The sequence below is a fragment of the Aethalodelphis obliquidens genome, unplaced genomic scaffold (genome assembly GCF_003676395.1).
Source record: "Aethalodelphis obliquidens isolate GAN/ISIS:26980383/991018 unplaced genomic scaffold, ASM367639v1 scaffold18, whole genome shotgun sequence".
Taxonomy (NCBI): domain Eukaryota; kingdom Metazoa; phylum Chordata; class Mammalia; order Artiodactyla; family Delphinidae; genus Aethalodelphis; species Aethalodelphis obliquidens.
Window position 1 is genome coordinate 10,172,504 of NW_020837962.1, and position 27,396 is coordinate 10,199,899.

The 27,396-nt window shown below is 48.4% G+C and overlaps 1 protein-coding gene across 3 annotated transcripts in view; it reads left to right on the plus strand.

Moving 5' to 3' along the window:
- ADCY9 (adenylate cyclase 9) overlaps positions 1-27,396 on the plus strand; it is a 176,647-nt gene that overhangs the window by 23,369 nt on the left and 125,882 nt on the right. Inside the window, exons 3-4 of one of the 3 annotated variants that reach the window (XM_027117551.1) lie at positions 17,627-17,800; positions 22,357-24,092. In XM_027117551.1, the coding sequence (XP_026973352.1) occupies positions 22,400-24,092 (1,693 nt within the window). In that variant the 5' untranslated portion in view covers positions 17,627-17,800; positions 22,357-22,399. Of the gene's footprint in view, positions 1-17,626; positions 17,801-21,478; positions 22,155-22,356; positions 24,093-27,396 lie in introns of those variants that run through there. The other 2 variants (XM_027117553.1, XM_027117552.1) reach the window with 2 other exon arrangements.

Consider the following 27,396-nt stretch of genomic DNA (forward strand, 5'->3'; position numbering starts at 1 on the left):
TCAGTAGTTGTGGCTTATGGGCTCTAGAGCACAGGCTCAGGAGTTGTGGTGTACAGGCTTAGTTGCTCCGTGGCATGTGGGATCTTCCCAGACCAGGGTTTGAATCCGTGTCCCCTGCATTGGCAGGTGGATTCTTAACCACTGTGCCACCAGGGAAGTCCTGCATTTTTATTTTAATAGAGGAACGTGGAAGCCACAGAGGGTTGAAAGTGAAGTGGTACATGGACAGATGATGGGCCTGATGTTTGGGCTTGGGAACTATTCAGAGCCCCAAATGATCATCAACAAGAAGCAGCTGGTCACGTGGGGTGATTCTCATGAGTTCCTTCCATCTGTATGTCAGAATCAAGTCGATTCTCTCTCTGGGGACCTGATAACCAAGAAGTCTGTGTTTGCTTATTTCCTGTGTGCCCTGAAATGAACACCTTCTTAGTCTTCCCTTCTGGGCACCGGATGTACTACAAAGGTCAGTCACAGGCTGGTCCTGCTCACCATCCTCCTCTTGAGAGAAACTGGGATGCCTCCAGCTCTTGATGAGCCTCCTCTGCTCGTTCCTGAGCAGCAGTGGCCAGTGATCTCTGCGGGGGCCCAGAGAGCTGTGCCTTAGTGAACTGGGAAATGGGGCAGGATCAACCACACACTTGGTAGAGGAGAAGAAAAAAGAGATGGATGAGAGGAAGCAGAGTGAGAGGGGAGCTGAATGACTAGTGGCAGAGCACTGGAATGAGCCTCAGAATGCCTACTGCTTGCGGGTCTACGAGATGGCCTGCTTTCCCAAGCTGCCTTGGATTTCCAATGGCCTTCCAGTTCCAATGCCTGGCCGGCCTTGCTCTCCTGGAGATTCCTGCTCTTCCCACAAGGCTCAGGTGTTTGATTTCTCCAAGGGTCTGTTGCTAAGGTTTCTCTATGCCTTATTTCTACAAGTGTCCTAACAGTATTGCATGAACTAACTTGAGAGAGTTGCTGCTTCTTGCATCCAGGAGTGACTAACACATCTGATGCTTCCCAGGGGTCTATTGGGTTACCTCCATTTGGAGCCTTTTGCTTTTCCCTTGGTTGTGTAAGTGTGTGTATGTGTACGTGTGTGTGTATACAAATAACTGGGATTCTACACTTTGTCTCTGCAGTTCTACACACACAGGCGGGGGTCTTATTGCTAATTTGGAGTGGGCCCATTGGAGGCGTCCTGGAAAGGGGGTACCCTGAAAGTTACGCCATAAGGAAGAGCTGGGAGAACTGGGGTTCTCAGGAGAGGTACTTGGGGGCTTGCAAGACTGCCTTGAAGAAGCACATTTGTTCCCAATGCCATATGAGGAGGAGAAGAAGCTATAGGAAAATATTTTGGCTTAAGGTAAAGAACTTTATGGGAGCTGTACAACCATGATTGTGGTTTCCATATCCCTGGAATATACAAGCAGATGCTGTCAGAAATTCCTGTACTGGGCAGGATCATGTGACCTTCAAGATCCATTTGATTCTGTACCTAACACTTCACTGGGAGTTGATGCATGTTCTCCTCCCAAGAAAACTTCTCCTCGGGAAAGGAACCCGAAGAAAGTCATTTTTGAAGGTGAGATCTCAGGAGCTGTGACATCAGTGTAGAGAGGTGGACTTGCCATTGCCCCTCAGATTATGCTGTAGCTGATGTACAAGACCAGCTGTGGCCCATTCAGCCACGTGGAAGGGCCTTCCCCATCAGCAACCTTGCCAATCGTTTGTTTGGCCAAGGTGAGCTCTCCCAACCCCTTTGGGCTAGGCCTCCTGCTTCTTTGCAGCCTCTGTTCATGAGAAGGTGCCGGAAGGTGTGGCATCAGGGCTGGAGGAGTGAGTGGGGGACGCGGCTGCAGGAGACATCTACTCAGGTACTTTGCAGAGGGCACCCTTCTTTTAGCATCAGCTTGGAACCAACTTCTTTTTCTTCTTATGACTCAACCATCATTAATTAGAAAAGCTGCTCGGGCATCCTTCATTTAAGCCAGCAGCCCTGCCCATGCTTAAGCTGTCGGTGCTGTAGGTATTTTCCCTTTTCTCATTTAAGGTCTCATAGTAGACCTGTCCTTTCCAGAGGTCCTCTTTCGAGGGACCCCCAGCCCCCTTCATGGTCTCTGTGGGAGGAGGATAACACCCTTGTGCTTTCTGTGGCTCCCACCATTAAGGTGTCTTCTGTGATGCATGTCTGGGGTCTTAAGTGGGGGAGAGTGTGGAGGCGAGAGGTGGGGAACATATCACTCCCCATTGTGGGATGAGAGGCATCATGGGCTAAAGAAAAGAGCTCTGAGTTTGAATAAGGCTGAATTTGCTTGCCCGTTCCAACGCTAATTAGCTGTGTGACGTTGGGTAGTTTATCCACTCACCTGAGCCTCAGTTTCTGTATCTATAAACATGAAGTGATGGCATCTCATGTACTTGGCTGTTGGGATTGTTCAGTGGGATGCTGTGTGTAGGTGCACCTAGTGTGGCACTTGCTTTGAATAGAAGCTCAGTGAATGCTGCCTCCCTCCCTCTACTTCCTATCACTGCCTGGAACTCTGATTTTCATTCCATCCATGGCCTTCTTGCAGCCTCCCTGCAGGCATACTGGTGGTCGTGGGCGCCGAAGCAGTGGTCTTGCTGGATGGGAAGTCTTGGTGCCCTTCAGAACTTGCAGAAAGCTCCACAGACAAAGTGGCCACTTTATGCTGTTCCAGAGCATGACCTGAGGATTTGGCGCTGGACCATCTGATACTTGTTACTCACCACCCTGATGTGGCCTGAAATTCCTCCCATTAGTCATTTCCATTTTTACATTGTCTTCTGGAATCAATAGATTCACCTGGAGAAATGGTCCATAGTTTATAGGCTGGAGTGTAGAAAGCCATTTTCTTTCTTTCTTTTTTAAAGATTTAATTTAATTTTTTTTTTTTGGCTGCTTTGTTGCTGCGTGTGGGCTTTCTCTAGTTGTGGTGAGTGGGGGCTACTCTTTGTTGTGGTGTGCGGGCTTCTCTTTGTGGTGGCTTCTCTTGTTGTAGAGCACAGGCTCTCGGTGCGCGGGCTTCAGTAGTTGCGGCACATGGGCTCAGTAGTTGTGGCACATGGGCTCTAGAGCGCAGGCTCAGTAGTTGTGGTGCATGGGGTTAGTTGCTCCGTGGCATGTGGGATCTTCCCGGACCAGGGATTGAACCCATGTGCCCTGTATTGGCAGGCGTATTCTTATTCACTGTGCCACCAGGGAAGTCCCAGAAAGCCATTTTCAAAGGTGGAGAGGAAGGCCGGGTATGTTGGCTGTCTCTCCTCCAGTAGCACATTGGACCCTTTAAACATGAGTTTCATTGGCTGACATCTTGGAGGAGAGACTCTGTCATTTACCTTTTTTGATCTGGAGCATTGAGAATGGGCCCTGACTGCAACAAGAGGTCATCAACATGTTTTGATGATCCAGTGAGTGTCTTTTAAACATTATATGATTCTGACATGTGCTACAACATGGATGAACCTTGAGGTGATGCTAAGTAAAATAAGCCAGGCACAAAAAGACAAATATTGTATGATTCTGCTTATATGAGGTACCTAGAATAGTCAAATTTATAGAGACAGAAGGTAGAATGGTGGTTGCCAGGGTCTGGGGAGAGGGGATATAGGGAGTTGTTTAATGAATACAGTTTCAGTTGGGGAAGATGAAAATGTTGAGATGGATGGTGGTTACGGTTGCACAACAGTGTGAATGTTCTTAATGCCACTGAGCTGTACACTTAAAAATAATTAAAATGGTACATGGTGTTATGTTTATTTTAGCACAATAAAAATTTTATCTGTGTGCATAATCTACTTAGTGTTCTAAATTTTTAAAATTGTGGTGTAATCATTAATACTGTGAATTAACATTTGGGAGATGAAAATATTCCTGGAATTTGCTCGCTTATTCAACCACTACTCAGTATCCTCAGCTGTCGGCTCTACCTGAGGCCCCCAACCTAAGCTTGAGGAGTCAAAAGTTCAGTCCCAGGAGTACTCTTCCAGACCTAGATTCTGAGGGTGAAAATCCAGCCCATGAACCCCTGATTCCATGAGTGAAGCTTGCGCTCTGGCAGAGGAGACCGAGGAAGAACTGATCTGTTCCCCCCAGCGTTTGAGGCAGTGGTCTGGCTGGAGCCTGTTGTGTAAGGAGGCTCTCAGGAGGGCAGGGGTGCTGTGCCAGTGGGGGCCAGCCCTGGACACAGATGCAGGGTCCTCACGTTGTCTGGTGAATCTGGGAGATGCCGGGAAGCTCAGGTGGGGCTGTCAGTTCCCGGTAAGTCCTCAAATCTGGTGCCAGCCTCTCCTCAATCTCCTGTCAGCTGGTGACCTCAGCTAAGTTGAAAAAGCCTCTGTTAAGCTCAGTTTTCTCATCAGTAAAAATACTTCTGCCCAGGTCGACACGATCACATGAGAGAGTGTGTGTCGAATGTGTAACTGAGCTCTCCCTGTGTCATCTGTGTCTCTATCATCTACAGGTCTCTGTCATCTCTGTCTACACACATACACAATGGATGGGTCAGAGTGGGAGTACTTGGAGGCCTGGAAACAAGCCCTGATTCTTTATAGGTTTCACTTCTCTGCTTTTCAGCCAGGACGTTTTGGCTCTGGGGAGTGGTGAGCACATCCTGGGTGTGTGTCTGGCGCCCTAGGTCTCCCCAGCCCAGCCTCTTTGTCAGAGTACGGCTGGGAGTGTGGGACCCAGGTTGGAGGATCTGGGTGGAGCCTGGGGTGTCGGCGAGAGTGGGTGCTGAGGCTGTGAGAGCCTAAGGCTGACTCTTTCGTTGCTTCCTGTGTCAGAAGTCCAGTCCCTTGGGATGAGCCAGTTTGCTTTGTTGCCATGGAGACCACACTGTGTTAGCCTAGACCCATCCCTCCTACTTCCTGGAGAAATAGTTTGGGAGGCAATAGGGTCATTTTTGTCAATGAAAGATGTATTGCACACCCACATGGGTGGCAAGTATGGATGACTTAGATGTGATAGAGGCTGAGAACAGACAGTGGAGGGAAGGGAAGGGAAAGGAAGGGACATGGGGGGGCTCCATCATTCATTTATAACTCAGCTTGAGTCCACTTCTCAGATCTTGCATAGTCGTCTGTCAGGACTGTGGGAAGGCTGAATAGGGGTAGCCAAATGTTGGGACCTTGGGAGGAGGGAGAGGAAGTCCACATAGAAGGAGTAATGGAGAGCTTTTGAATTCTATCCACATTCACTGGCAGTCCACTAATAATTATAATAGCTAACCTTTATTGAGCACCTACTGTATGCCAAGAACTGCACAAAGTATTTTATATCCATCTTTATGGGCTTTGTTTCCAATGGGAAAAATTACCAATCTATTTTTATTAACTCCTAATGGATATGTAATATTTCCTTCAATTATGAGTATAGACAGCAGGCCATAGTATTATTAGGGAATGCTGCCAAAGAGGAGGCGCTATGACAGAATTCTCAGGTTATCTTCGGTGGAAATTTCCATGGATGTGTCTTTGGGCTAAGAGGTCAATTTATTGGACTTATATGGAAGTTCGAAAAAGGCTTTGATTAACTAGTCAGTCCACTTACTTTTTGGTTTATTTTACTTTTTTTCTCTTCATTCACTCTTTGGTGATTGAGATATAATTCACATTCTGTGAAATTCACCCTTGTAAAGTGTATAATTCATTGGTACATTCACAAAGTTGTAAAACCATCTCCACTATCTAATTCCAGAACATTTTCATCACTCCAAATACGCCTTAGCATTAACTCCCCACCCCAACCCAATCCCTGGCCTGGCAGCCACTAATCTACTTTCTTTTTTTTTTTTTAATTTTTAAATTGATGTATAGTTGATTTACAATATTGTGTTAGTTTCAGGTATACAGTAGTGATTCAGTTTTTTTTTTTTTTTTTTTTTTTGTGGTACGCGGGCCTCTCACTGATGTTGGGGCCCCTCCCGTTGCGGAGCACAGGCTCCGGATGCCAGCGGCCATGGCTCACGGGCCCAGCTGCTCCGCCGCATGTGGGATCCTCCCGGACCGGGGCACGAACCCGTGTCCCCTGCATCGGCAGGCGGACTCTCAACCACTGCGCCACAAGGGAAGCCCGGTGATTCAGTTTTTTATATATAATACATATATATGTGTTGTGTATATATACATATATTCCTTTTCAGATTCTTTTCCACTAATCTACTTTCTGGTTTATAATATTTAATAATTTTCATGTTACAAGCTTTGTACTTCTTTTGTTATATTCATTTACTTTCAAGGGAAGCATTTGCCAAAGGATCTTTTCCAGTGACAAACGATTTGGTAACCTCTGTTGTTTTATAACAATAACACTATAATTTTCCTCACTTATGAAAGTATGAGGATTCTCAAATTAATCATAGTTCCCATGATTAACATTTTCATCCAATTCTCAAACTTTAATTTCACTTCAGCGATCTTGTCCAGCACAGTAAAACCACATGCCTGCCATACCTCAGAGGTGTGTTCTCTAGGAAACAGTTAAGACAGTGTATTACTTTGGAATGCATATGGATGCAAACAACAGAAAATGCTACTTCAGATTCTGATGCCAAAAAAGGATTGTTTTTTCCTATGAAGTAAAAAGTTCGTAGGGAGACACTCCAGGACTGGTATCAATGATCATCAGGAACCCAGGTTCTTTCCATTTTTCTGTTCCTCTATCCCCAGCATAGACCTTCATTTTCAAGCCTCTTGTCTCATGGTTGCAAGATGGTTGCTGCATGTCTGGGCCTCACAAATACATTCCAGGCAGGAAGAAGAAGGGAGGAAGAGTGAAAGGCTAAAGAGCTTTCCCTTAGCAAATTCTTACATTCTTATTTAAGAGGAGAAGCCCTGCCCAGCACTTGGGAAAGCCAACCAACAGTGTTTGCTTTATATTAACTATCTTATTTAATCCCTATTTTAATCGTCTGCAGTAGGTAATCTTTTCTCTGCCTAAAAGATGAGGAGACTTAGACTTAAAGAACTTGTGTAACTTGGGGCTTCTCTGGTGGTGCAGTGGTTAAGAATCCGCCTGCCAATGCAGGGGACACGGGTTCGAGCCCTGGTCCAGGAAGATCCCACATGCTGTGGAGCATCCAAGCCTGTGAGCCACAACTACTGAGCCTGTGCTCTCGAGCCTGCATGCCACAACTACTGAAGCCCGCGTGCCACAACTACTGAAGCCCACACACCTAGAGCCCGTGCTCCGCAATGAGAAGTCACCACAAAGAGAAGCCCGCACACCGCAACGAAGAGTAGCCCCTGCTCGCTGCAACTAGGGAAAGCCCACTCGCAGCAACGACCCAACGCAGCCATAAATAAATAAATTAGTTAAAACAACCAAACAATCCCAGCTCATTCATTTTCTAGCAGTCTGTGTGTATCATGACGAATGTGGCTCTGAGCTGCAACCTCAGTGCCTGGATCATGAGTCTTTGAGAAAAATCCCTAAGTGATGTATAGCACAGCAGACCTGAAGGCTCCAGCCACAGCAAGTAGATGAGCACAATGGACAGCAACGTTTGGATATAAACATAATCATTTAAATATAAAAGTATGATATTTTGACTGTGTGTTAAGAAAATGTTGATAATCACACAGTGAGTGGATTGGTATCATGATGAATTCTCCATCACCCACCTTAACTCAGTTCAAAATATCGAGGCACATAGTAGGTGCTCAATAAAACCTTCTCTGAAAAACTCTGGGAGTCAAGCTGACCTGATGAGTTGCTCACTGGACTTTTGACACCACAATAGGACAAAGAATTTAAAGGTGTCCTGGGTATTCCGTGCTTATTCCACGACTCAAAATGATCTTTCAAAATAAACCACTGTCAAAGTAGTGTTGCAGATGAGAGGAGGAAAGCCCAAATTTACATCTGGTTTCACCAAGGAAACCTCATGTGGTAATCACTTCTTTTCCACTCTTACTAGTGGTCTGACATGTGAATGGCGTTTGCTGCCGACATAAGCAAGCAGGCTGCCTGCTGGGTGCAAGTCAGCTTCTGAACAACGCAAATCAAGGGGCTGCCTGGGGAGTTTGTTACATGGATGTGTGATGGGGTGTGGTCAGCAGATCACCACTGGGTGTGAAATGAGATGGAGAGTTTTTCAGTGTTCGTAGCCGCGCCACTCACTTTCATGAGAGCAGCAGGAGCAACCAGGCTTGAGCCCCCTTTGCGGGAATGTCTTCTCTATCCTCCTGTCACTTGCTCAGGCTGATAACCTTGGAGTCATCTTGACTCCTCTTTCTTTCACATTCCTTGTCAGATCCATGAGCACATCCTGTTGGCTCTACTTTGAGAATATATGTAGAACCTAACCACTTTTAACTCCATCCACTGGTACTATGCAAAGCCAAGCTACCGTCATTTCACACCTGGGCCACTGAAATAGCCTCCTAGCTGGGTTTCCTGCCTCTGCCCTTACTTATAATCTATGCCCAACACAGTGAGTAGAGGGATTCTTTTTTTTTTTTTTAAGAAATTTATTTTTTTATTTTTGGCTCGGTCGGGTCTTTGTTGCTGTGTGCGGGCTTTCTCTAGTTGTGTGAGTGGGGGCTACTCTTAGCTGCGGTGCGTGGGCTTCTCTCATTGCAGAGCAGAGGCTCTAGGTGCACAGGCTTCAGTAGCCATGGCCCATGGGCTCTAGAGCACAGGCTCAGCAGCCGTGGTGCACGGGCTTAATTGCTCCGCGGCACGTGGGATCTTCCTGGACCAGTGCTTGAACCCTTGTCCCCTGCATTGGCAGGCGGATTCTGAACCACTGCGCCACTAGGGAAGCCCGAGGGATTCTTTTTTTAAAAATGTAGGACGAATCACATAACTCCTCTCAATGCTTTTCTTTTTTAAAAATTAATTAATTTATTTTTGGCTGCATTGGGTCTTCGTTGCTGCGCGTGGGCTTTCTCTAGTTGCGGCGAGAGGGGGCTACTCTTTGTTGCAGTGTGTGGGCTTCTATTGCGATGGCTTCTCTTGTGTGGAGCGTGGGCTCTAGGCACACTGGCTTCAGTAGTTGTGGCACACTGGCTTAGTTGCTCTGTGGCATGTGGGATCTTCCTGGACCAGGGCTCAAACCCGTGTCCCCTGCATTGGCAGGTGGATTCTTAACCACTGTACCACCAGGGAAGTCCCCTCAATTCTTTTCAAAATTCTCCAGATCCCCATCCTGCTTGGAGTACAACCTCAAGTCCTTATGGTGGCTTATAATCCCCATGACCTTTGTGAGTTCACATCCTGTGGCTCTCCCCCTGGCTTACTCCACTGGGGCCACACTGGCCTCCTTTCTGTTCCTGGAACCCACCAGGTGGGTTCCCGTCTGCAAGCCATTCCTACCACCCTGATTCTTCCCTCTGCCTGGGACATTGCTCCCCGATAGCCACATGATTCACTCCCTCACATCCTTCAAATCTTTGCCCAAACGTTCCTTTCTCAGTGAGACCTACCCTGATCACCCTATTTAAAAATTGCATCAATCCTGTAATCTCTACATATACATAGGGTAAAACTACATGAGGCTGGTCAAAGGACAACTGGAGAACTGTAAAGTCAACAATTCCTGGAGTTCCCATAGGCCTGGAAAGTATTCGAGTTTCAAGCAGCTAGGGTGGAGAGTCCTCACTGAATACACAGGACATTCTTAGAGATTCTAGAAGGGTCTAATTGAGCTAAACTATTTCTAGAGTAAAGGATATTAAAGACTTGTCCAAACAAAGCTTAAAAACATACCTTGAGAGAACTAACTTAATCTGCAAGTAACCCAACTACCTGTTAGAACAAAACCTAACACTCAGTGATGTAGAATTTACAATGTCCAGCATCTGATGACATGGACATGGACATGGACATGGACATGAAAATGGGGCGGGGGTGTGTGTAAAATGTGACCTATAATCTAGAGCAAAATCAGTCAATAGAAACAGAAATGACAGAGATGATATGCTTAAAAGACAAGACCTTTAAAGCACCTACTGTAAATATGCTCAAGGACTTAAAGGAAATTACGAGAGAAGTGTAAGATATAAAAATATAACTAAATAGATCTTATAGAACTGAAAAATTCAGTATGTGAAACATAAATTTCACCAGATGCGATTAATAGCAGATATGACTCTACAGAAGAACAGATCAGTGAACTTGTTAACATAGTAATGGATACAATCCACAGTAAAGCACAGAAAGAAAAAGGAAAAAAACTCCACCAGATCTTCTCTGACCTGTGGGACAATATGAAGCAGTATGTGTATGTGTGCTTGTATGTAATTAAAGTCCCAGAAAAAGGAAGGTCAGGAAAGAAATGTATTTGAAGAGAAAATGGCCAAAGTTTTTCATATGTGATGAAAACTATAAATCCACAGATCCAAGACACTCAAAGAATCCCAAGAAGAATAAAAATGAAACCAAACCAAGACACATCATAATCAAATTGCTGAAAACATTGATAATGACAAAAAGCTTTTAAAATTTGAGAGAAAAAAAGATACATTAAAAATAGAAGAGCAGGGCTTCCCTGGGGGTGCAGTGGTTAAGAGTCCGCCTGACGATGCAGGGGACACAGGTTCATGCCCTGGTCCGGGAGGATCCCACATGCCGCGGAGCGGCTAGGCCCGTGAGCCATGGCCGCTGAGCCTGCGCGTCCAGAGCCTGTGCTCCGCAACGGGAGAGGCCACAACAGTGAGAGGCCCGCGTACTGCACAAAAAATAAAAAAGAACAAAGGGAATTCCCTGGTGGTCCAGTGATTAGGACTCCATGCTTTCACCGCCAAGGGCCCGGGTTCGATCCCTGGTTGGGAACTAAGATCCCACAAGCTGCACAGCATGGCCAAAAAAAAAAAAAAAGAACAAAAGTTAGACTTTTACTGCAGATTTCTTGTCAGAAACAGTGTAAGCCAGAAGACGCTGGAACAACATCTTTAAAGCACTAAAAGAAAAATACCCTATCAATCTAGAAATCTGTATCTAGTGAAATTCGTCTTTGAGAAAACATTTTCAAATACACAAAAGGTGAGAGAATCTGTTCCCTGCAGATAGGCACTGTGAGAAATATTAGAGAATATTCTTCAGGCAGAAAGAAGTGAAAGCAGATGGAAACTTAGAGGTACACATAGGAACACAGACCACTGGAGGGGTGAAATAGAAGAGTTTTTCTCATTAAAAATATTTCTTTGAAAGATAATTGACTGTTGAAAGCAAAATATGGAGAGGAGAAAACGACAAAACATTTCTTTGACTTTTTGCAAGTTGATTGGCCATATGACTGTGTTCTGGCCAAAGAAATGTGAGCAGAGGTGGTGTGTGCAGTTCTCAGGAGATGGAAGAAAGAAGGTGTGCCTTTCTTCTCTCCCTTCTCCTTCTTCCTGTCTGGAGCTCCAGAAACTGTCTTGGACAACAGGGTGATCTTTGGATATTGGGCAGCGACTTTTCCTTCCTTGGAAGTGAAAGAGCAACAGATCGGGGGAGCCTGGTTCTCTGACACTGTAGACGGCCAGACCAGCCCTGGACATTTCACAGTGACAGCATGTTAAGTCACTGCTCTTTGGAGGTTTTCTGTAACCCAGAGCCAAATCCAGTTCTAACTAATATGATTAACTATTTGAAAGAGTAATGCAGTTGGTAAATCTCTGACAAGATGATCCAGAAAAAAAGAAGTCTCAATTACATAGTATAAAGATTTAGAAAGGGGACGTAACCATAAATGCAACAGAGATTATAAAGATAATAAGATAAATAATAATGAAAAACTTAATATCAATAATTTTCACACTCAGAAAAAAATCACTAAGTCAAGAAAAAGCAGACTCGAAATAGATACTTGTACACCAGCATTCATAGCAGCATTATCCAAGGTAGTGAAAAGGTGAAAACAGTCCAAATGTACATTGAATTAATGTGCTATATGCATACAATGGAATGTTATTCAACCCTAAAAAGGAATGAAATTCTTTTAATTTATTTTGGCTGCACCTGCTCTTAGTTGCGGCACACATGCGGGATCTAGTTCCCCGACCAGGGATTGAACCCTGGGCCCCCTGCATTGGGAGCGCAGGATCTTACCCACTGGACCACCAGGGAAGTCCCCAGGAATGAAATTCTGACACACACTACAACATGGATATACCTTGAAGACATTATACTAAGTAAAATAAATCAGACACAAAGGGAAAAATATTGTATGATTTTTCTTAGATGAGGTGCCTAGAATAGTCACACTCATTGAAACAGAAAGTAGAATAGAGGTTACCAAGGCCTGGGAACAGGGAGGAAATTGAGACGTAGTGTTTAATGGGGACGGAGTTTCAGTCTGGGAAGATGAGCAAGTTCTGGAGATGGATGGAGGTGATGGTTGAACAATAATATGAATGTGCTTAATGTCACCGAACGGTACACTTAAAAGTGGTTAAAATGGTAAATTTTATGTTTCTGTTACCAGAATAAAAAATATATATTTCTTTTTAGGTGTTTTGGAACATGAGGATTTTTTGCAGTATAACTAGGCCTCCATGTAGAAATGGAACTCTGGCCCTGATGTTCTAAACTCGAGCTTTGTGACTTCTGCTCTGTCCTTGTCCTATCTTGGCATTTATACAGTTGGAAGAAAGAATGGGTGCAAATGTATGATATTATAGCAGTCAGCCATTAGGAAGGGCAAGCATAGCATCCATTCCCAGTGGGAAGCCTGTTAATAAAGAAGAGAGAACGGGCTTCCCTGGTAGCGCAGTGGTTGAGAGTCCGCCTGCCGATGCAGGGGACATGGGTTCGGGCCCCGGTCCGGGAGGATCCCACATGCCGCGGAGCGGCTAGGCCCGTGAGCCATGGCCGCTGAGCCTGCGCGTCCGGAGCCTGTGCTCCGCAACGGGAGAGGCCACAACAGTGAGAGGCCCGCGTACCGCAAAAAAAAAAAAGAAGAGAGAAGCCTCTGGAACTGAATAACTCCACTTTGCCACCGGGCTATTTTCTCTCGTGAACTGGCCATGAGGTCTGTTCAGCCGACCTGTGCCCTGGTCGGCTTTTAGCGTGTCTGGTGGGGATGATGTTTCTGGCCCCGGGCTGTGAGCAGGGCTCCCGTGAAACCAGCTCCCACTGCCTGCCTTTTGGAGCCTCTGTCCCAGGAGGCTGTTCTCTCATGCCAGCCCCTACCTTCAGAATCCCCTGAACCTCAGAAATGTGCAGGAAGTCCCTTCGCTGCGGGCACATTCCAGATCCGCGTGTAGGGCGGCTGCACCCAGATTCCAAAGAGAGACTTGCAAAGCCGCCTCCCAAGCGTTTCTGCCTCCTCCTGACTTTGAGCCATGGTGCCCTCAGGCAGGGATGTGTCTGCATCTGTGCATGACATCATTGGTGGATGAGAGGTAGGCTCCTTTCTCTTCGCAAGCATGTTTCTGCAGCGCCCTGGTTCTATCTGTGAAAGCAGACAGAAGTGGGTGGGGGCATCCTGCCGATGTGCTCTGTGAAGGGCTGCCTCTGCCAGGGCAGCTCCGGCACACACATGCCTCCTCTTGACATGGTCCCACCCTGCCTGTCCTGCTTAATTGCCTCATGTCCCCTCTGCCCTGCGCCCAGCTGGCCTGCTCAACCTCCCCGGAACAGCCCACCTGCTCGGACCTCTCTCTGGGACATTTATCCTTGCGGCTCCTGGACACTGGTTCTACTGCCCCCGCTATTAGAGTTCCCCAGAGAAACAGAACCAACAGGTGTGTACATAGTAGATGGATGAATAGATAGATAGGTAATATAAATGGGTGATCTAGATCTATCTAGAGGTATCTGTATATCTAGATCTATCCATCCATCAATCCATCTATTTATTTATCCATCCACCCATCCACCCATCCACCCATCCACCCATCCACAGGGAGATTTATTTTAAGGAATTGGCCCACACTATTGCAAGGCTGGCAGATCTGAAGTCTGCAGGGCAGGTGGCAGGCTGGAGACCCAGGGGAGAATTGATATTGAGCCCAAACAGGGCGTGTTTAAATCAAATGCAGTCAACTCTTTAAGCAGTGCTGGGCTCACCCTCCCCGTGTGCCTGGCTTGGGTTCCTGTGGTTTCTCTGACCCTCTCTCTGTCCTGTACTCCCCGCCCCCTGTCACAGCCCTCCACCCTCTTCCCTGCCCTGCTAATTCCTCTCCTCCCCCCCCCCCCCCCCCCATGGATGACATTCACTTGATTGATGGGAGAAGCCCCGGGTTTGTGAGTCGGGCAGATCCGGGTTCAGGCCCAGCAGCTCCGTTCTGAGTTGGTGACGTTGAACAAGTCCCTTCAGCCCTGAGCCTCGGGCTTCACTGTGAGGTGGTGACATCTGCCTCTCGTCCCTTGAAGCCCCTGGTGGGGCAGGCGCCTTCTTGGCTTGGACATCCTTTTCTCTCCCGTGACCGAGTGCTGCCTCCTCCCTCATGGGGAGCCCCCTAGCCGTGCACATGGGTTGGAAGACTCAGTGTTGGTGTGTCGGTCAGGGTCTCCCGAGAAACAGCCAAGGGGACATGTGTTTACGGAGGGAGGTTGTGGGGACCGGAAAGTCGGAAATGCACGGCAGAGGCGGCAGCTGGAGAGTCAGGCAAGTCCATGAGTCCAAGTTGCTGTCTAGTCTGAATGCAGAACTTCTTCCCCTTGGGGGACCTCAGTCTTTTCTCTTAAGGCCTTCAACTGATTGGGTGAGGCCCACCCACATTAGGGAAGATGGTCTGCTTGAGTCAGAGGTTGTGGATTTAAATGTTAAGCACGTCTGAAAAACACCCACACAGCAGCACCAAGACTGATGTTTGACCACACAGCTGGGCGACATGGCCTTGTCAGTTTGACACATGAAGTTAACCTTCACACCCTCCTGCAAGACTCACCTCCGATGTTGCTGTTGTGAACTGGCTGACATACCAGGTATTGTGTGAAGTGCTTTCTTTGGCTCATTTGATTTAATCCTCATAATGACTGTGTGAAGTAGTTTCTATTTTGGGTCTCAGTTTATAGAGCAGAGCTCCTATGTTGAGAGAGGTTGAGTAACTAGCCCAAGGTTGCACAGTGAGCTGTGGTTTGAAGTCGGGCAGTCCCACTGCAGAGCCCACCACTTCGGCTTCACACAGTCATGCTGCCTCTTCCAGAATCCTCAAGAGACTCTGCCCCCTTCCCTGAGCCCTACCGAGACTTGCAGGTCCTCAAGGCTTATCCCCTCCTCTGCCAATGCCTTCTCCCCCTTCCCTGCTTGTTGGAAGCAGGTAGCAGGTTTGTTGAATGTAACCGAAGTCCAGAATTGCCTGTGGCCAGGCATCTGTGACTCCACCTTGAGCCAGGGAGGACGGAAACCTGCCAGCTCTCTGCTGTGTCCCTGTCCTGGCGGCTGGGACACTCCTGCATGGCCACCATCCCTGTCTGAGCACTGGTGGGGCCACAGTCCTGCAAACGGCACTGTGACCACAGGCTCAGCTGATAAGGCGTCAGGAGGAAGATCAGCTCTGGGCTGCTTAGTCAAGCAAGGTTGGCCCCCTCTCCCTTGCAGGGCCCTGTGGCCCGGCCACAGGGGATAACACGACTTCCGCCTTCTTGGGATACTTGAGCAGCCCAGGAATGAGGTTTTACGCTGTCCTGGCAACGCTGCCCTGGGCCTTTGAAATTAGCATTCTGTCCCCAACCTCCCTGAATCTCAGGAACCAGTGATCTCTCTCCTGCCTAGACCTGCACTGTGTTCGCCCATTGCCCCGGGCAACAGCATGCCAGCCCTGTTCCCCGATTCTTGGATGACAGACTGCCCGGCCTTGGTTTTGTTGCCTGCCTGCCGGAGGCCTGGCCCATCCTAGGGTTGTGGCCGGAGCAGCTACCACTGCAAGAACAGGGTGACACTGCAGGCCGACCTGCCTCCTTCCTGTAGTGGACTGAAAAGTGTCCCCCCAGCTCCAGACCCCTGGTCCCTGTGAATGTGACCTTCTTTGGAAAAGGGGTCTTTGTAGATGTCATTAACTTGAAATCATGAGATCCTCTTGGGTTGTCTGGGTGGGCCTTAAATTCAATGACAGTTGTCCTTATAAGAGTGAGACAGAGGGAGATTGGAGATCCCGAGACAGAGGGGCCACTTGAGGATGGAGGCAGAGACTGGAGCCATGCAGCCCCCACCCCAAGGAACTCCGGGAGCCCCCAGAAGCTGGGAGAGGCAAGGAAGGGTCCTCCTCCAGAGCTTCCGGAGGGAGCACAGCCCTGCTGACACCTTTATCTTGGACTTCTTGCCTCCAGAGCTGTGAGAGAATTAAATTTCTATTGTCTTAAGCCACCAAATTTGTGGTAATTTGTTACAGCAGCCCCAGGACACCAGTACCTCACCCAGTCATGGGTGTGGGTCAGGGAAGCAAGACCAGCCCTGGCCTGGCCTGGGAGCTTGATCCCCTCCAGCCTGCTGCCCAGCCGCACAGTACCCTGTATGTACCTGGGACCAAACACAGATGAGCAGATTGGGACAGGATGGAACTGGAGTAAACTGAATGCCACTGATTTAGAAGGTGGCATTCGGGGACTCATCTGAGTTCAGATCCTTCCTGGAGTGTTTGTTGGCTAAACATTTTTTTCCCCAAAGGGTGGGTAAGGATTGAATGAGGTAGTAAATGGAAAATGCCAGACACAGAGCAAGCGATAGTAATAGTACTTACTACTATCAGGGTGGAGCCGAGAGAATGGTGGGCCTGGGAATCTAGACCCCCTTCTGCACTGGAAACACTCTGGACCTTCAGGACCTACCCCCTGTCTCGGTACCTGTCTCTGTGCCAGGGGCCAGTGTGTCCTGTCCCCCTGCCACCCAGCACTACCATGAGAATCAAAGGGAAGAGTATAGGCACAAATCTCTTGCAAACCATAGAGTATTTCATAAACCCAAGGTGCTTGCATTATGATTTACACTGTGTTTATCTGTGTCCTGATGCACCTATAACCTTTGTCTTTGAACGTGCCTCTGTGTAACTCAAGAAGGGAGGAAAAGGTGGTTTCCAAGCTTTTAATGTTTCCAGGATTTAAAATGTGCTTAAAGGGCTTTCCTGGTGGCGCCGTGGTTGAGAGTCCGCCTGCCGATGCAGTGGACACGGGTTCGTGCCCCGGTCCGGGAAGATCCCACATGCCGGGGAGCGGCTGGGCCCGTGAGCCATGGTCGCTGAGCCTGCGCATCCGGAGCCTGTGCTCCGCAACGGGAGAGGCCACAACAGTGAGAGGGCTGCGTACCGCAAAAAAAAAAACAAAAAACCAAAAAAAAAAAAAGTATTGGGGAGCTCAACTATTTCACATAAATCTTTTTTTTTTTTTTTAAATATTTATTTATTTGGCTACACCGGATCTTAGTTGCCCCATGCAGGATCTTTTAGTTTCGGCATGCCAACTCTTAGTTGCGGCATGTGGGACCTAGTTTCCCGACCAGGGAAACCCAGGTCCCCTACATTGGGAGTGCGGAGTCTTAGCCACTGGACCACCAGGAAAGTCCCCCACATACATCTTATCTCTTTTAATTCCCGCATGCATTCGTTCAATAAGGTGTTATTGGGCTATGTACCAGGCACAGCAGGATTTAGAATCTATATACACGACTAGATTGAAGACTCCTGGATTATAGAGGAGTCTGCAAGGGATTTTGGTTATCTTCTCTAATTGATCTTCTTTTGTTTTGCCCAGAAATCTGATCTTCTGCCAGCGTGAAGGCAGCTGCCCAAGACTTGTCACCAGCCAACAGGATGGAGGAAGTCAATGGTGAAAAACAATGTGGGTAGATTCCTACAAACTCACCCTCATCAGTTGAAAGAAGAAAGGACTCAAAGCTTGTAATCAAAGCCTGGGACACATGAGCAGGTAAGAGAGGGGAATCCCTTGTAGCAGTGGGTGGTTCTCCAAGAGGGTTGCCCACCTGACAACCAAAAATAATGTGGTGCTCCATCCATACGGAGCCAGTCACGGTTGTCACCCCGGTGACTTCTAGCAGCTCAGAGCAGAGGTCCTCACTGATCAGGTGATCATGCGTGGGAGGGCGGGCGAGGATGACAGGATGGGGCCAGCTAGGCTTTCCGAAAGCTTTTGTAGTTTGTATGGACGCATTCTGATTCACGTTGTGTCCGGGTGGAAGTTCTACACATATCACAGATGGAGAGAAAACCCTGGCAGATCTAGTGGCAACCCGGGTTGGATGGTTGGAGAAAGCATCTTCCCTGTACATTCAGGGTATCAGGCACCTTTATGCTGGGGGTGGAGAAGAAGGGACTCAGGGCCCTCCAGCAACTACCCTCCAGGTCTGGGGGAGAATGAGAATATAGTTACCTCCTTTGTAGAACTCTCCGTCACATGTAATCTGTCACCAAGCTTAATTAATTTCATTGTCTTTTTCTTTCTTTCTTCTCCCCCTCCCCCTCCTCCCCCTCCTCCCCCTTTTTCCTCTTCTTTTTACCATTATAACAATATTTTATTAGTAATCATCAAATACAGTGTTCAGATTTCCCTGGTTCTCTCATAAAATCTTTTCTAAAATTAAATGATTAATTTATTTTTGGCTGCGTGGGGTCTTCGTTGCTGTGTGCGGGCTTTTCTCTAGTTGTGGCGAGCAGTGTGCCGGCTTCGTCGCGGGGCGCAGGCCTCTCATTGCGGTGACTTCTCTTGTTGCGAAGCATGGGCTCTAGAGTGCAGGCTCAGTAGTTGTGGCGCATGGGCTTAGCTACTCCACAGCATGTGGGATCTTTCCGGACCAGGGCTCGAACCCGTGTCCACTGCATTGGCAGCTGGATTCTTAACCACTGCACCACCAGGGAAGCCCTCATAAAATCTTATAGAGTTGATTGGTTTGAATCAAGATCTCGTTACCTCAATAAAAAATAAACCAAAAAAAAAAAAGGAGACATAAGAGCTACCTCAACCAATTACAATACACAGGCCTCATTTGGATCTTGATTCCATTTTCTTAACCCATCCCTTTCCCTTGGCATCTTTCCCAGCTACTACAAGCCCCTTAAAGGCAGAGATGGTGTATCATCGTACACCCAGGACCTAACCCACAGTGCCAGGCACATCGTCCTCAATCCCAAGGGTTTAGGGAATGGCTCACGCCCTAACCTGGAGATTGAGGACATTCAACAGCAGGGAATGCTGCCTAACTGCTTCTAGAAGACATACAAAAGAGAAGGAGGGAGGTGGGTATGATCATTCCCTGTGTCTAAAAATCTGACATGATTTATAATGTCAAAGTCACCAGAAGTGGTGGGAGGACTGAAATGATTTGCAGAAGGGAGGAAAAGCACAGATAGGCAATCTTTCAGATTATTGAAGGAGATGAGGAATGGGGAGCTCGCAGGTGCACAGTTAGCACTGTCTCCAAGGGCTGCCTGTCCAGCCGGGTTGGTCAACAGAGGAGTCAGGGCCACCTGGAAGCTCACAGAGGGTGGTGCCTGGGCCACTCAGAGCTTCATGGCTGCAGGAGTCTGATCAGGTTTTGAATCTGAACTCTGTCCCTAGCCCATTGTCTGACTTTGGACATGTCACTCTCCAACCCCAGTTTCACATCTCTAAAATAGGGACAATGATATCTACCTCAGAGGGCTGTGGTAAGGACCAAAAAGGTCACAAGTGAAAGCGTCCAGTGGTTTTTGGCACATTCGCTCAATGTAAGTTTCCTATTCTTGTCTCACTGACTGGCTTGTGCCGTGCACTCTGCTCTTCTGAACCTCAAATTTCTTCATCTGCAAAAATGGAATATGTGAGAGTGCCTGGCACATAGTTGAAGCTCAATAAAGGTTTATTTTTAACTTTTTATGATGTTTATTTTGAAACAATTTTAAAGTTGCAAAAAGTACTAGAGAGTTCCCCTATGCCATACATCCAAGCTTCCCCTAATGTTAACATCGTGCCTAATCATAACAATAGTACAATGATCCAAACCAGGAAATTAACACCTCACAACTCAACGCCACTAACTAAACTCCAGAAATTATTCAAGTTTCCCCAAGACGGCCTTTTCTGTTCCAGGTTCCAAATCACGATCCAGAGTTGTTGTATCCTTTAGTTTTCTGTGACTTGTGACAGTTTATCAGTCTTTTACTTGTCTTTCATGACCTTGACACTTTGGATGGGTACTGGTAAATAACTTGGAAAAACACTTCTCAATTTGGGTTCATCTGATGTTTTCTCATGATTAGATGGAGGTTATGCACTTTTTGCAGAAAAACCATGGCAAAGACACTGTGTTACTTTTTGGTTTTTTCTTTATTGTGGTAAAATACACAACATAAAATTGACCATTTGAACCATTTTAAAGTGTACAGTTCAGTGGCATTCAGTACTTTCACAGTGTTGTGTGACCACCACCATCTAGTTGGGGTACATTTCCATCACCCGCCAAAGAAGCCCCTCACCCACTAGCACTGCCTCCTCATTCCCATCACCCCCACTCCCTGGCAATCACTAATTTGCTTTCTGTCTCTATGGCTTTGCCTATTCCGGACATTTCATATATATGGAATCATACAATATGCAGTCTTTCCTGACTGGCTTTTTTCACTTAGCATCATGTTTTCAAGGTTCACCTGGGTTGCAACATGAATCAGCACACCACTCCTTTTTATGGCTGAATAGTATTCCATGCTGTAGACAAGCCACATTTTATTGATACTTTATTTTCTAATTCAACAGTGAAACCTGGTGAGGCAAGGAGGGCGCAGACCCCCATGACTGGCAGGAGGTACTGTGAAGTTTGTGGAGAAGGGTCAGGACTGGTGCCCTGGGGAGCAGAGGACTGTACTTCACATTGCAGACAATGCTCGAGAGGCCACTGTCACACTGCCGCGGGAGTAGCAGACTCCTTTGAAAACTTCATTTGTGGAAAGGGAAAAACAGTTGTTCAGGAGGAGGGGGAGACGACCCAAGGATGGGAAGGGAAACTCTCCCTGGGGCTGGAGGAGTTGCTTCTCAGTGTCACCAACTTTCTAGGGCCAACCACGCGCCCTGGAGGCCCGCCAGGCCGGGCCAGCAGGGGCTGGGGCTCGGATTGCACTGCGGTGGTCGCCCCAAACGCGCTCAGGGAGGGCCTAGGGCCGCGGGTGACACTTGCTCATTGCTTATGAAGAAAGGGGACCCTCCCTTTAGGCACAAGCAATAGTTGCAAACTTTCATTTATAAACAAGGTGTGCCGAGCAGGAGGGCAAACATTTTCATATCCCAAACGTCACACTCCAGTTGCTCCTTAACTATCAGATGCCCTTAGGTTTCCCGGAGCGGGTCTGGGGGGTGTCGAGCCGCGGGGAACGGTAGCCTCTCAACTTGCCCACTGTCCCGCAGCCCAACCAGTGCTTGCAGCCCGCGGCCTGGACGCAGCGCGGCCTCGGGCGGAGGGCGGCGCCACAGCGCGCGGCCCGCCCCCGTCCCGCAGCCCTGCTGTCCCGGCGCGCGCACTGTGCGCGTACCCGGGCCCGGCGGCGGCGTGCGCGGGCCGCGCGTGCGCGCTGTGGCGGGGCGAGGGGCGGCGCGGGCGCGAGTCTGTCAGTGACAGCGGGAGGGGGAGAGAGAGGGGGCTGGAGATGGTGGCGGTGGCGTCGGCGGCGGCTCTTCCGACATGAGGCAGCGGCATCGAGGGGCTCGGCTGCGGCTGCGGCCGCGGCGGCATCTCTAGCTCGGGAGGCCGCCCCAGGCGTGGGCAGGCGGACGTCCCGGGAGCGGGCTCTGCGGCAGCGCCGCGGACGGGCCGCCGGCTGAGGGGCCCGCGCCCGCCGCGCCCTGCGCTCGGCGCCCGGCGGCTCCGGGGCGCGGGGTTGGCCCCGGAGGCCGGGAGGGGCGGTGCGGCCGGGTCAGGCCCCGCTAGACGAGCCGCGCCAACGGGGGCGGCCGCAGCGCGGCGGGATCCGCAAACTTGCGCCGGGCCTCGCAGCCCGCCCGCCGCCAGCGGAGCAGTAGAGCGCGAGGGCGCCGGGCGCGGGGCGGGGGCGGGGGTCCGGCCGCCGGCCTTGAAGCGGCCGAGGCGCCGCTCTGTGCGCAGCATGAGGGGCCCGCGGCCGCCGCCGGGAGAGCTGTGTTTGCGAGAGCGGCCCGCGGCGTGAGAGGGCTCGGCTGGACTTTCCCTCCGGAGCCGGCGGCGGAGCAGGCGAGTGCGCGCGTAGGAAACGCACCGCGGGCTCGGGCGGCGCTGGACGGGCGCGGGGGCGGCCGCCGCTCGGACCCCCGTGTGTTCCAGGTCCGGCCCCGGTGGCTGCGGTTGGCCTCGAGGGGGGACGGTGGAGTGGCGCTCAGACATTACCCGGTTGTTGTGAGCAGACGGTGCCTTTCCCAGTAGACCGCCGGGGCCCCCACTTAGGAAACCGGTAGAGCTCGTGGCCTTCAGGTGTGCGTACCTGCAGGAACAGATGCCAGTGTAACTCTGGTTGTCTTGCTGATAGGTTCCGGTGACCCCGGCCGGGAGGCTTCCGAGCGCTCGGCAACATGGCTTCCCCGCCCCACCAACAGCTGCTGCAGCACCACAGCACCGAGGTGAGTTGTGACTCCAGCGGAGACAGCAACAGCGTGAGGGTCAAAATCAACCCCAAGCAGCTGTCCTCCAACAGCCACCCGAAACACTGCAAGTACAGCATCTCCTCCAGCTGTAGCAGCTCCGGGGACTCAGGGGGCGTCCCCCGGAGAATGGGCGCCGGAGGCCGCCTGCGCAGGAAAAAGAAGCTGCCTCAGCTGTTCGAGAGGGCCTCCAGCCGGTGGTGGGACCCCAAATTCGACTCCATGAACCTGGAGGAGGCTTGCATGGAGCGCTGCTTCCCGCAGACCCAGCGCCGCTTCCGGTATGCGCTCTTCTACATTGGCTTCGCCTGCCTTCTCTGGAGCATCTATTTTGGGGTCCACATGAGATCCAAACTGACTGTCATGGTAGCCCCTGCTCTGTGCTTCCTCGTGGTGTGTGTGAGCTTTTTTCTGTTTACCTTCACCAAGCTGTACGCCCGGCATTACGTGTGGACCTCGCTGGTTCTTACCCTCCTGGTGTTCGCCCTGACTCTGGCTTCCCAGTTTCAGGTTTTGACGCCCTTCTCAGGACGAGTTGACAGCTTCAATCATACTCGGGCAGCCAGGCCCACAGACACTTGCTTATCTCAAGTGGGGAGCTTTTCCATGTGCATTGAAGTGCTCTTTTTGCTCTACACCGTCATGCACTTACCTTTGTACTTGAGCTTGATTTTGGGAGTGGCCTATTCTGTTCTTTTTGAGACCTTTGGCTATCATTTCCAAGACAAAGGCTGTTTCCCCTCACCTGGAGCAGAGGCCCTGCACTGGGAGCTGCTGAGCCGAGCCCTGCTGCATGTCTGCATTCACGCCATTGGGATCCACCTGTTCATCATGTCCCAGGTGAGATCCAGGAGCACCTTCCTCAAGGTGGGCCAGTCAATTATGCATGGAAAGGATCTGGAAGTGGAAAAAGCGCTGAAAGAGAGGATGATTCATTCTGTGATGCCAAGAATCATAGCTGATGACTTGATGAAGCAGGGGGACGAGGAGAGCGAGAATTCTGTCAAAAGGCATGCCACCTCCAGCCCCAAGAACAGGAAGAAAAAGTCTTCCATACAGAAAGCCCCTATTGCCTTCCGCCCATTCAAAATGCAGCAGATCGAAGAAGTCAGTATTTTATTCGCAGATATTGTGGGCTTCACCAAGATGAGTGCCAATAAGTCCGCCCATGCCCTGGTGGGGCTCCTCAATGATCTGTTCGGCCGCTTCGACCGGTTGTGCGAGGAGACCAAGTGTGAGAAAATCAGCACTCTGGGAGACTGCTACTATTGTGTGGCCGGGTGTCCCGAGCCTCGGGCCGACCATGCCTACTGCTGCATTGAAATGGGCTTGGGCATGATAAGGGCTATCGAGCAGTTCTGCCAAGAGAAGAAAGAGATGGTGAACATGCGCGTTGGGGTTCACACGGGGACTGTCTTGTGCGGCATCTTGGGCATGAGGAGGTTTAAATTCGACGTGTGGTCCAATGATGTGAACTTGGCCAATCTCATGGAGCAGCTGGGAGTGGCTGGCAAGGTTCACATTTCCGAGGCCACTGCAAAATACCTAGATGACCGGTACGAAATGGAAGATGGGAAGGTTACTGAACGCCTCGGCCAGAACGTTGTTGCTGACCAGTTGAAAGGTATGTGCATTTCTTTGCCTTGTCATCTCCTTCCCCAATCCCATTTGTGTTGGAAAAACAAAACAGTCTTTTTCCACTGTCAGCATCTGGAGGCAGATCAGTTATTCTCGGACACCTTATCAGGGGGCATCTCAGGACCAGTGGGACTTTTCCCCCAGTGAGTGAGGTATCACAGATCTGTTCACACCCTGACAGTGCTGACATAGATGACACCTTTTTTTGAAGGAAGGAGAACTTTGACAATATGTATCCTGCCAGTCGGCTGTTAATGTTTCTGAGATTCTGGGGCAGGTCTGATGAGTGTAAGGGGATTGGAGCCTTTCAGTGGTCAAAACTTTGAAACACCATAAGAAATTGCCTTTGTGATCCATTTGGTCACCCTGAAGCCCCATCAAAACGTTTTTGTATGCCTTTTTCCAAAAATGTGAAGAATAAAACTTTTCTCCTCTCTGGGCCTCACTTTGCTGGGATAAGGAAGTCGGCTCAGCCCTGCAAGACCCTTGAGAATTAGATGAAATTATGTACCCCTAAGTGCACACTGCCTTTTGCCTAGATCTCTTTTTTTAAAATGTTTGCATTTTCAGCTTTCATTTATTTAACAATGCTTTCTTATCATGGTATTTGTCTTACCTTATAGACTGCAGCATTTTAGAATATTGAACTTCTCAGACCACCAGGTGATTTGAAAGTTTAGACCCCCTCCCCCAACCCCTCAGATGTGTCCCTGTCTTAAGCTCCTTACTGCTATTCTTTATGTTTTCACTGAGCTGCTTCTTTTATTTTATTTTTCTTTTATTTTCACTTAGGGCAAAAATCTTTGAGGTCTGGGAAATGATGTATAAGTAAGTGGGATCAAAAGTAAGAATTCTAAATAACATCCTCTCCCATCCTTTTTTAAAATTGTCCTTATATTTTACTAAAGTCTTCTGGATTGAGGGGAACATCTATTTTGGAAGTATGTAGAGAAAATAACATTAATTTTTAAAAAGCCAACATTTGTAAAGCTGTATTGTGTTTTGTGGTGCCCCCACGTTGCATAATTACACAGTGAAAAGCCCCAGGGAATGGAATCCTCAGAAGGAGAAGTAACAGCTTAAATCAGAGACAGAAGTAATAGTGTAAATCAGCCCTGGTAAGTGATTGAGTTTGAGGGCCTGGGTAAATTGTCAGCCTTGACACAGTCCCGTGTGCTCAGTTGATATTTTCTTTCTCTGCTTGTGATCGGAGTTCCATGTCATTTACTTATCTATTATCTGGTGAGGGTGCTTTATTCTTATCCTAATTTTTCTTTATTCTGTTAATTTTGCCAACAGTTGAAGAATTTGTGGGTAGAGTAGAAATATATTTTCACTTCATAATTCTCTCTGCCTCAAGAGCTTGCAAGGCTACATTGATGAGGTCAGAAACTATACTTTGTAGTTCGCTTAAGAGATTCTGCTGTGACAAGTGTCTTACTTTGCAGGAGGGTGTCTCTTGCTCTGGAATCTGGAGGTGCCAGTGGAGTGGGGTGCGGATGTAATCCCTGCTTGACATTTTGGCACCTTTGTGATCTGAGTGTCTCAGGCTCTGTCCTCAGGGGTTGTGGGACAGATTCCAGAGAATGGAGCAGCGCTGTACTACATTAGATTAAGTATGACAATGATAGCAGTTTTGTAAGTGGTGCTTTGAACAGTGTATTACTTGAATTTCAAAAATAAAAACAGATGTAATCATTAAGTATGTCTGGAAATTGCCAGGTCTTTGATTCTTTGGCAATACCCATTTTTGTTAATTTATGTGTAATTTTATTTTCAACTTACAGATCAAAGGTCTCAAAGACACTGACCAAAAAAAAAAAAAAGAAAAGCCAGAATGAGTTTGTTGATTTTTAGGAAAAACTCACATAGTGTAAATTTCGTAAATTAACCTTTTCTTTAAATTTGTGTACACTGTATATTTATAAGGAAAAGTTTTAGCACTGGATGGGATATGGGGAAGGATAGAAGGCTTAGCTTAACCAGTGATTTTTTGGTATGATATTCTTTCCTTTAACAGTTTCCCTGAGACCATGATTTTTGCTTTATTCAGCACATTTTGAAAACCTCTGGACGGGACCCCAGTAATAGAGGATGTCTACACAACTTCCTGACCTTTTTTGAAACTGCACAGTTCAATTTTCCTGACATTGTACAAATCTGCTCAGTTGAGATGATAGCATAGTTTGTAGAAGACCCTTTTCATACAGAGGGCTAAGGTTATATACATAAGATTCCTTTTAGCCCATCTTTGGGTTTGTGGCAGATATTTTTCTCTACGCAGTGTTGGCAGTTTTGTCCTTTTGTCCCCTTTTCTGATCTTGGGGTTAAAAATAACCAGTAGAGGATTCTGTAGAAATGAATATCCATTGAATAAACTGGGGATTCCAGCACTAGCCTGGCAGTGTGAAAGGAAGCTGCCGCTCTGTAATTTGTCTGAACAGGCTTTGTGGGAAGTGGACTTTCATCATTTCTGCACATTCACTCACCCCGAGAACATCTTTGTTGTGCTTTCACGGCGCCTGGCCCCATAGATGCACAGGTGGAGTCGTGATGGTTTGTGACTTGGGGGAGCTCGAGGGTATAAACATCGTCGAGTCCAGAGGTGGGAATACAGTAGAGAGGTGCACGCACCTGGGGGGTCTTGAGGTCGAGCAGTGGCTTTCCAGTGGATAAAAGAAGGACATTCGGTGCAGAGGAGGAAGCGTGGGCAAAGGCTTGGGGTTACGTTTCTTGGTGGACTGGGCAGTTTAAGTAGTTCATCAGGACAAGGAAGACTGCGATTACCTGGGAAGGAGTTTGGATTCCATCCTGTAGGTAATGGGTAGCCACTGATGGGCTTTGAGCAGGAAGCTTAGGTGATCTGATTTGCAATTTGAGAAAGTTTACTCTTTCAGTTCTAGGGAATGTGAGTTGGTGATTAGTGAGCTGTTTCAGTAAATCCCAGGCAGAGGCAATAGTGGCTTAGACCAAGGTAACAGCAGTGGTAGTGGAGATGAGGGGATAGATGTGAGCAGCAGTAAGATCAGCTGGATTGGATTTATAACCGTATTTAAACAGATGACGGGGGCAGGCAAGGGGCTTGATTCTTTGAACCGGAAATGGCTTTTCAAGTTTCTGGAATTGACATGGGGACAGTTTGACATCAGTCATGGGTGAGAGGCCTTTGAAGTTTCTGTGGTGTGAATGGAAAATGCAGAATCAAGTTGTAGAATATGAAATAGGCCAGGAGCCCCTGGCTTGTCCATTCATTCATTCAACAGATAATTTATTTTGTTTTGGGCACATTT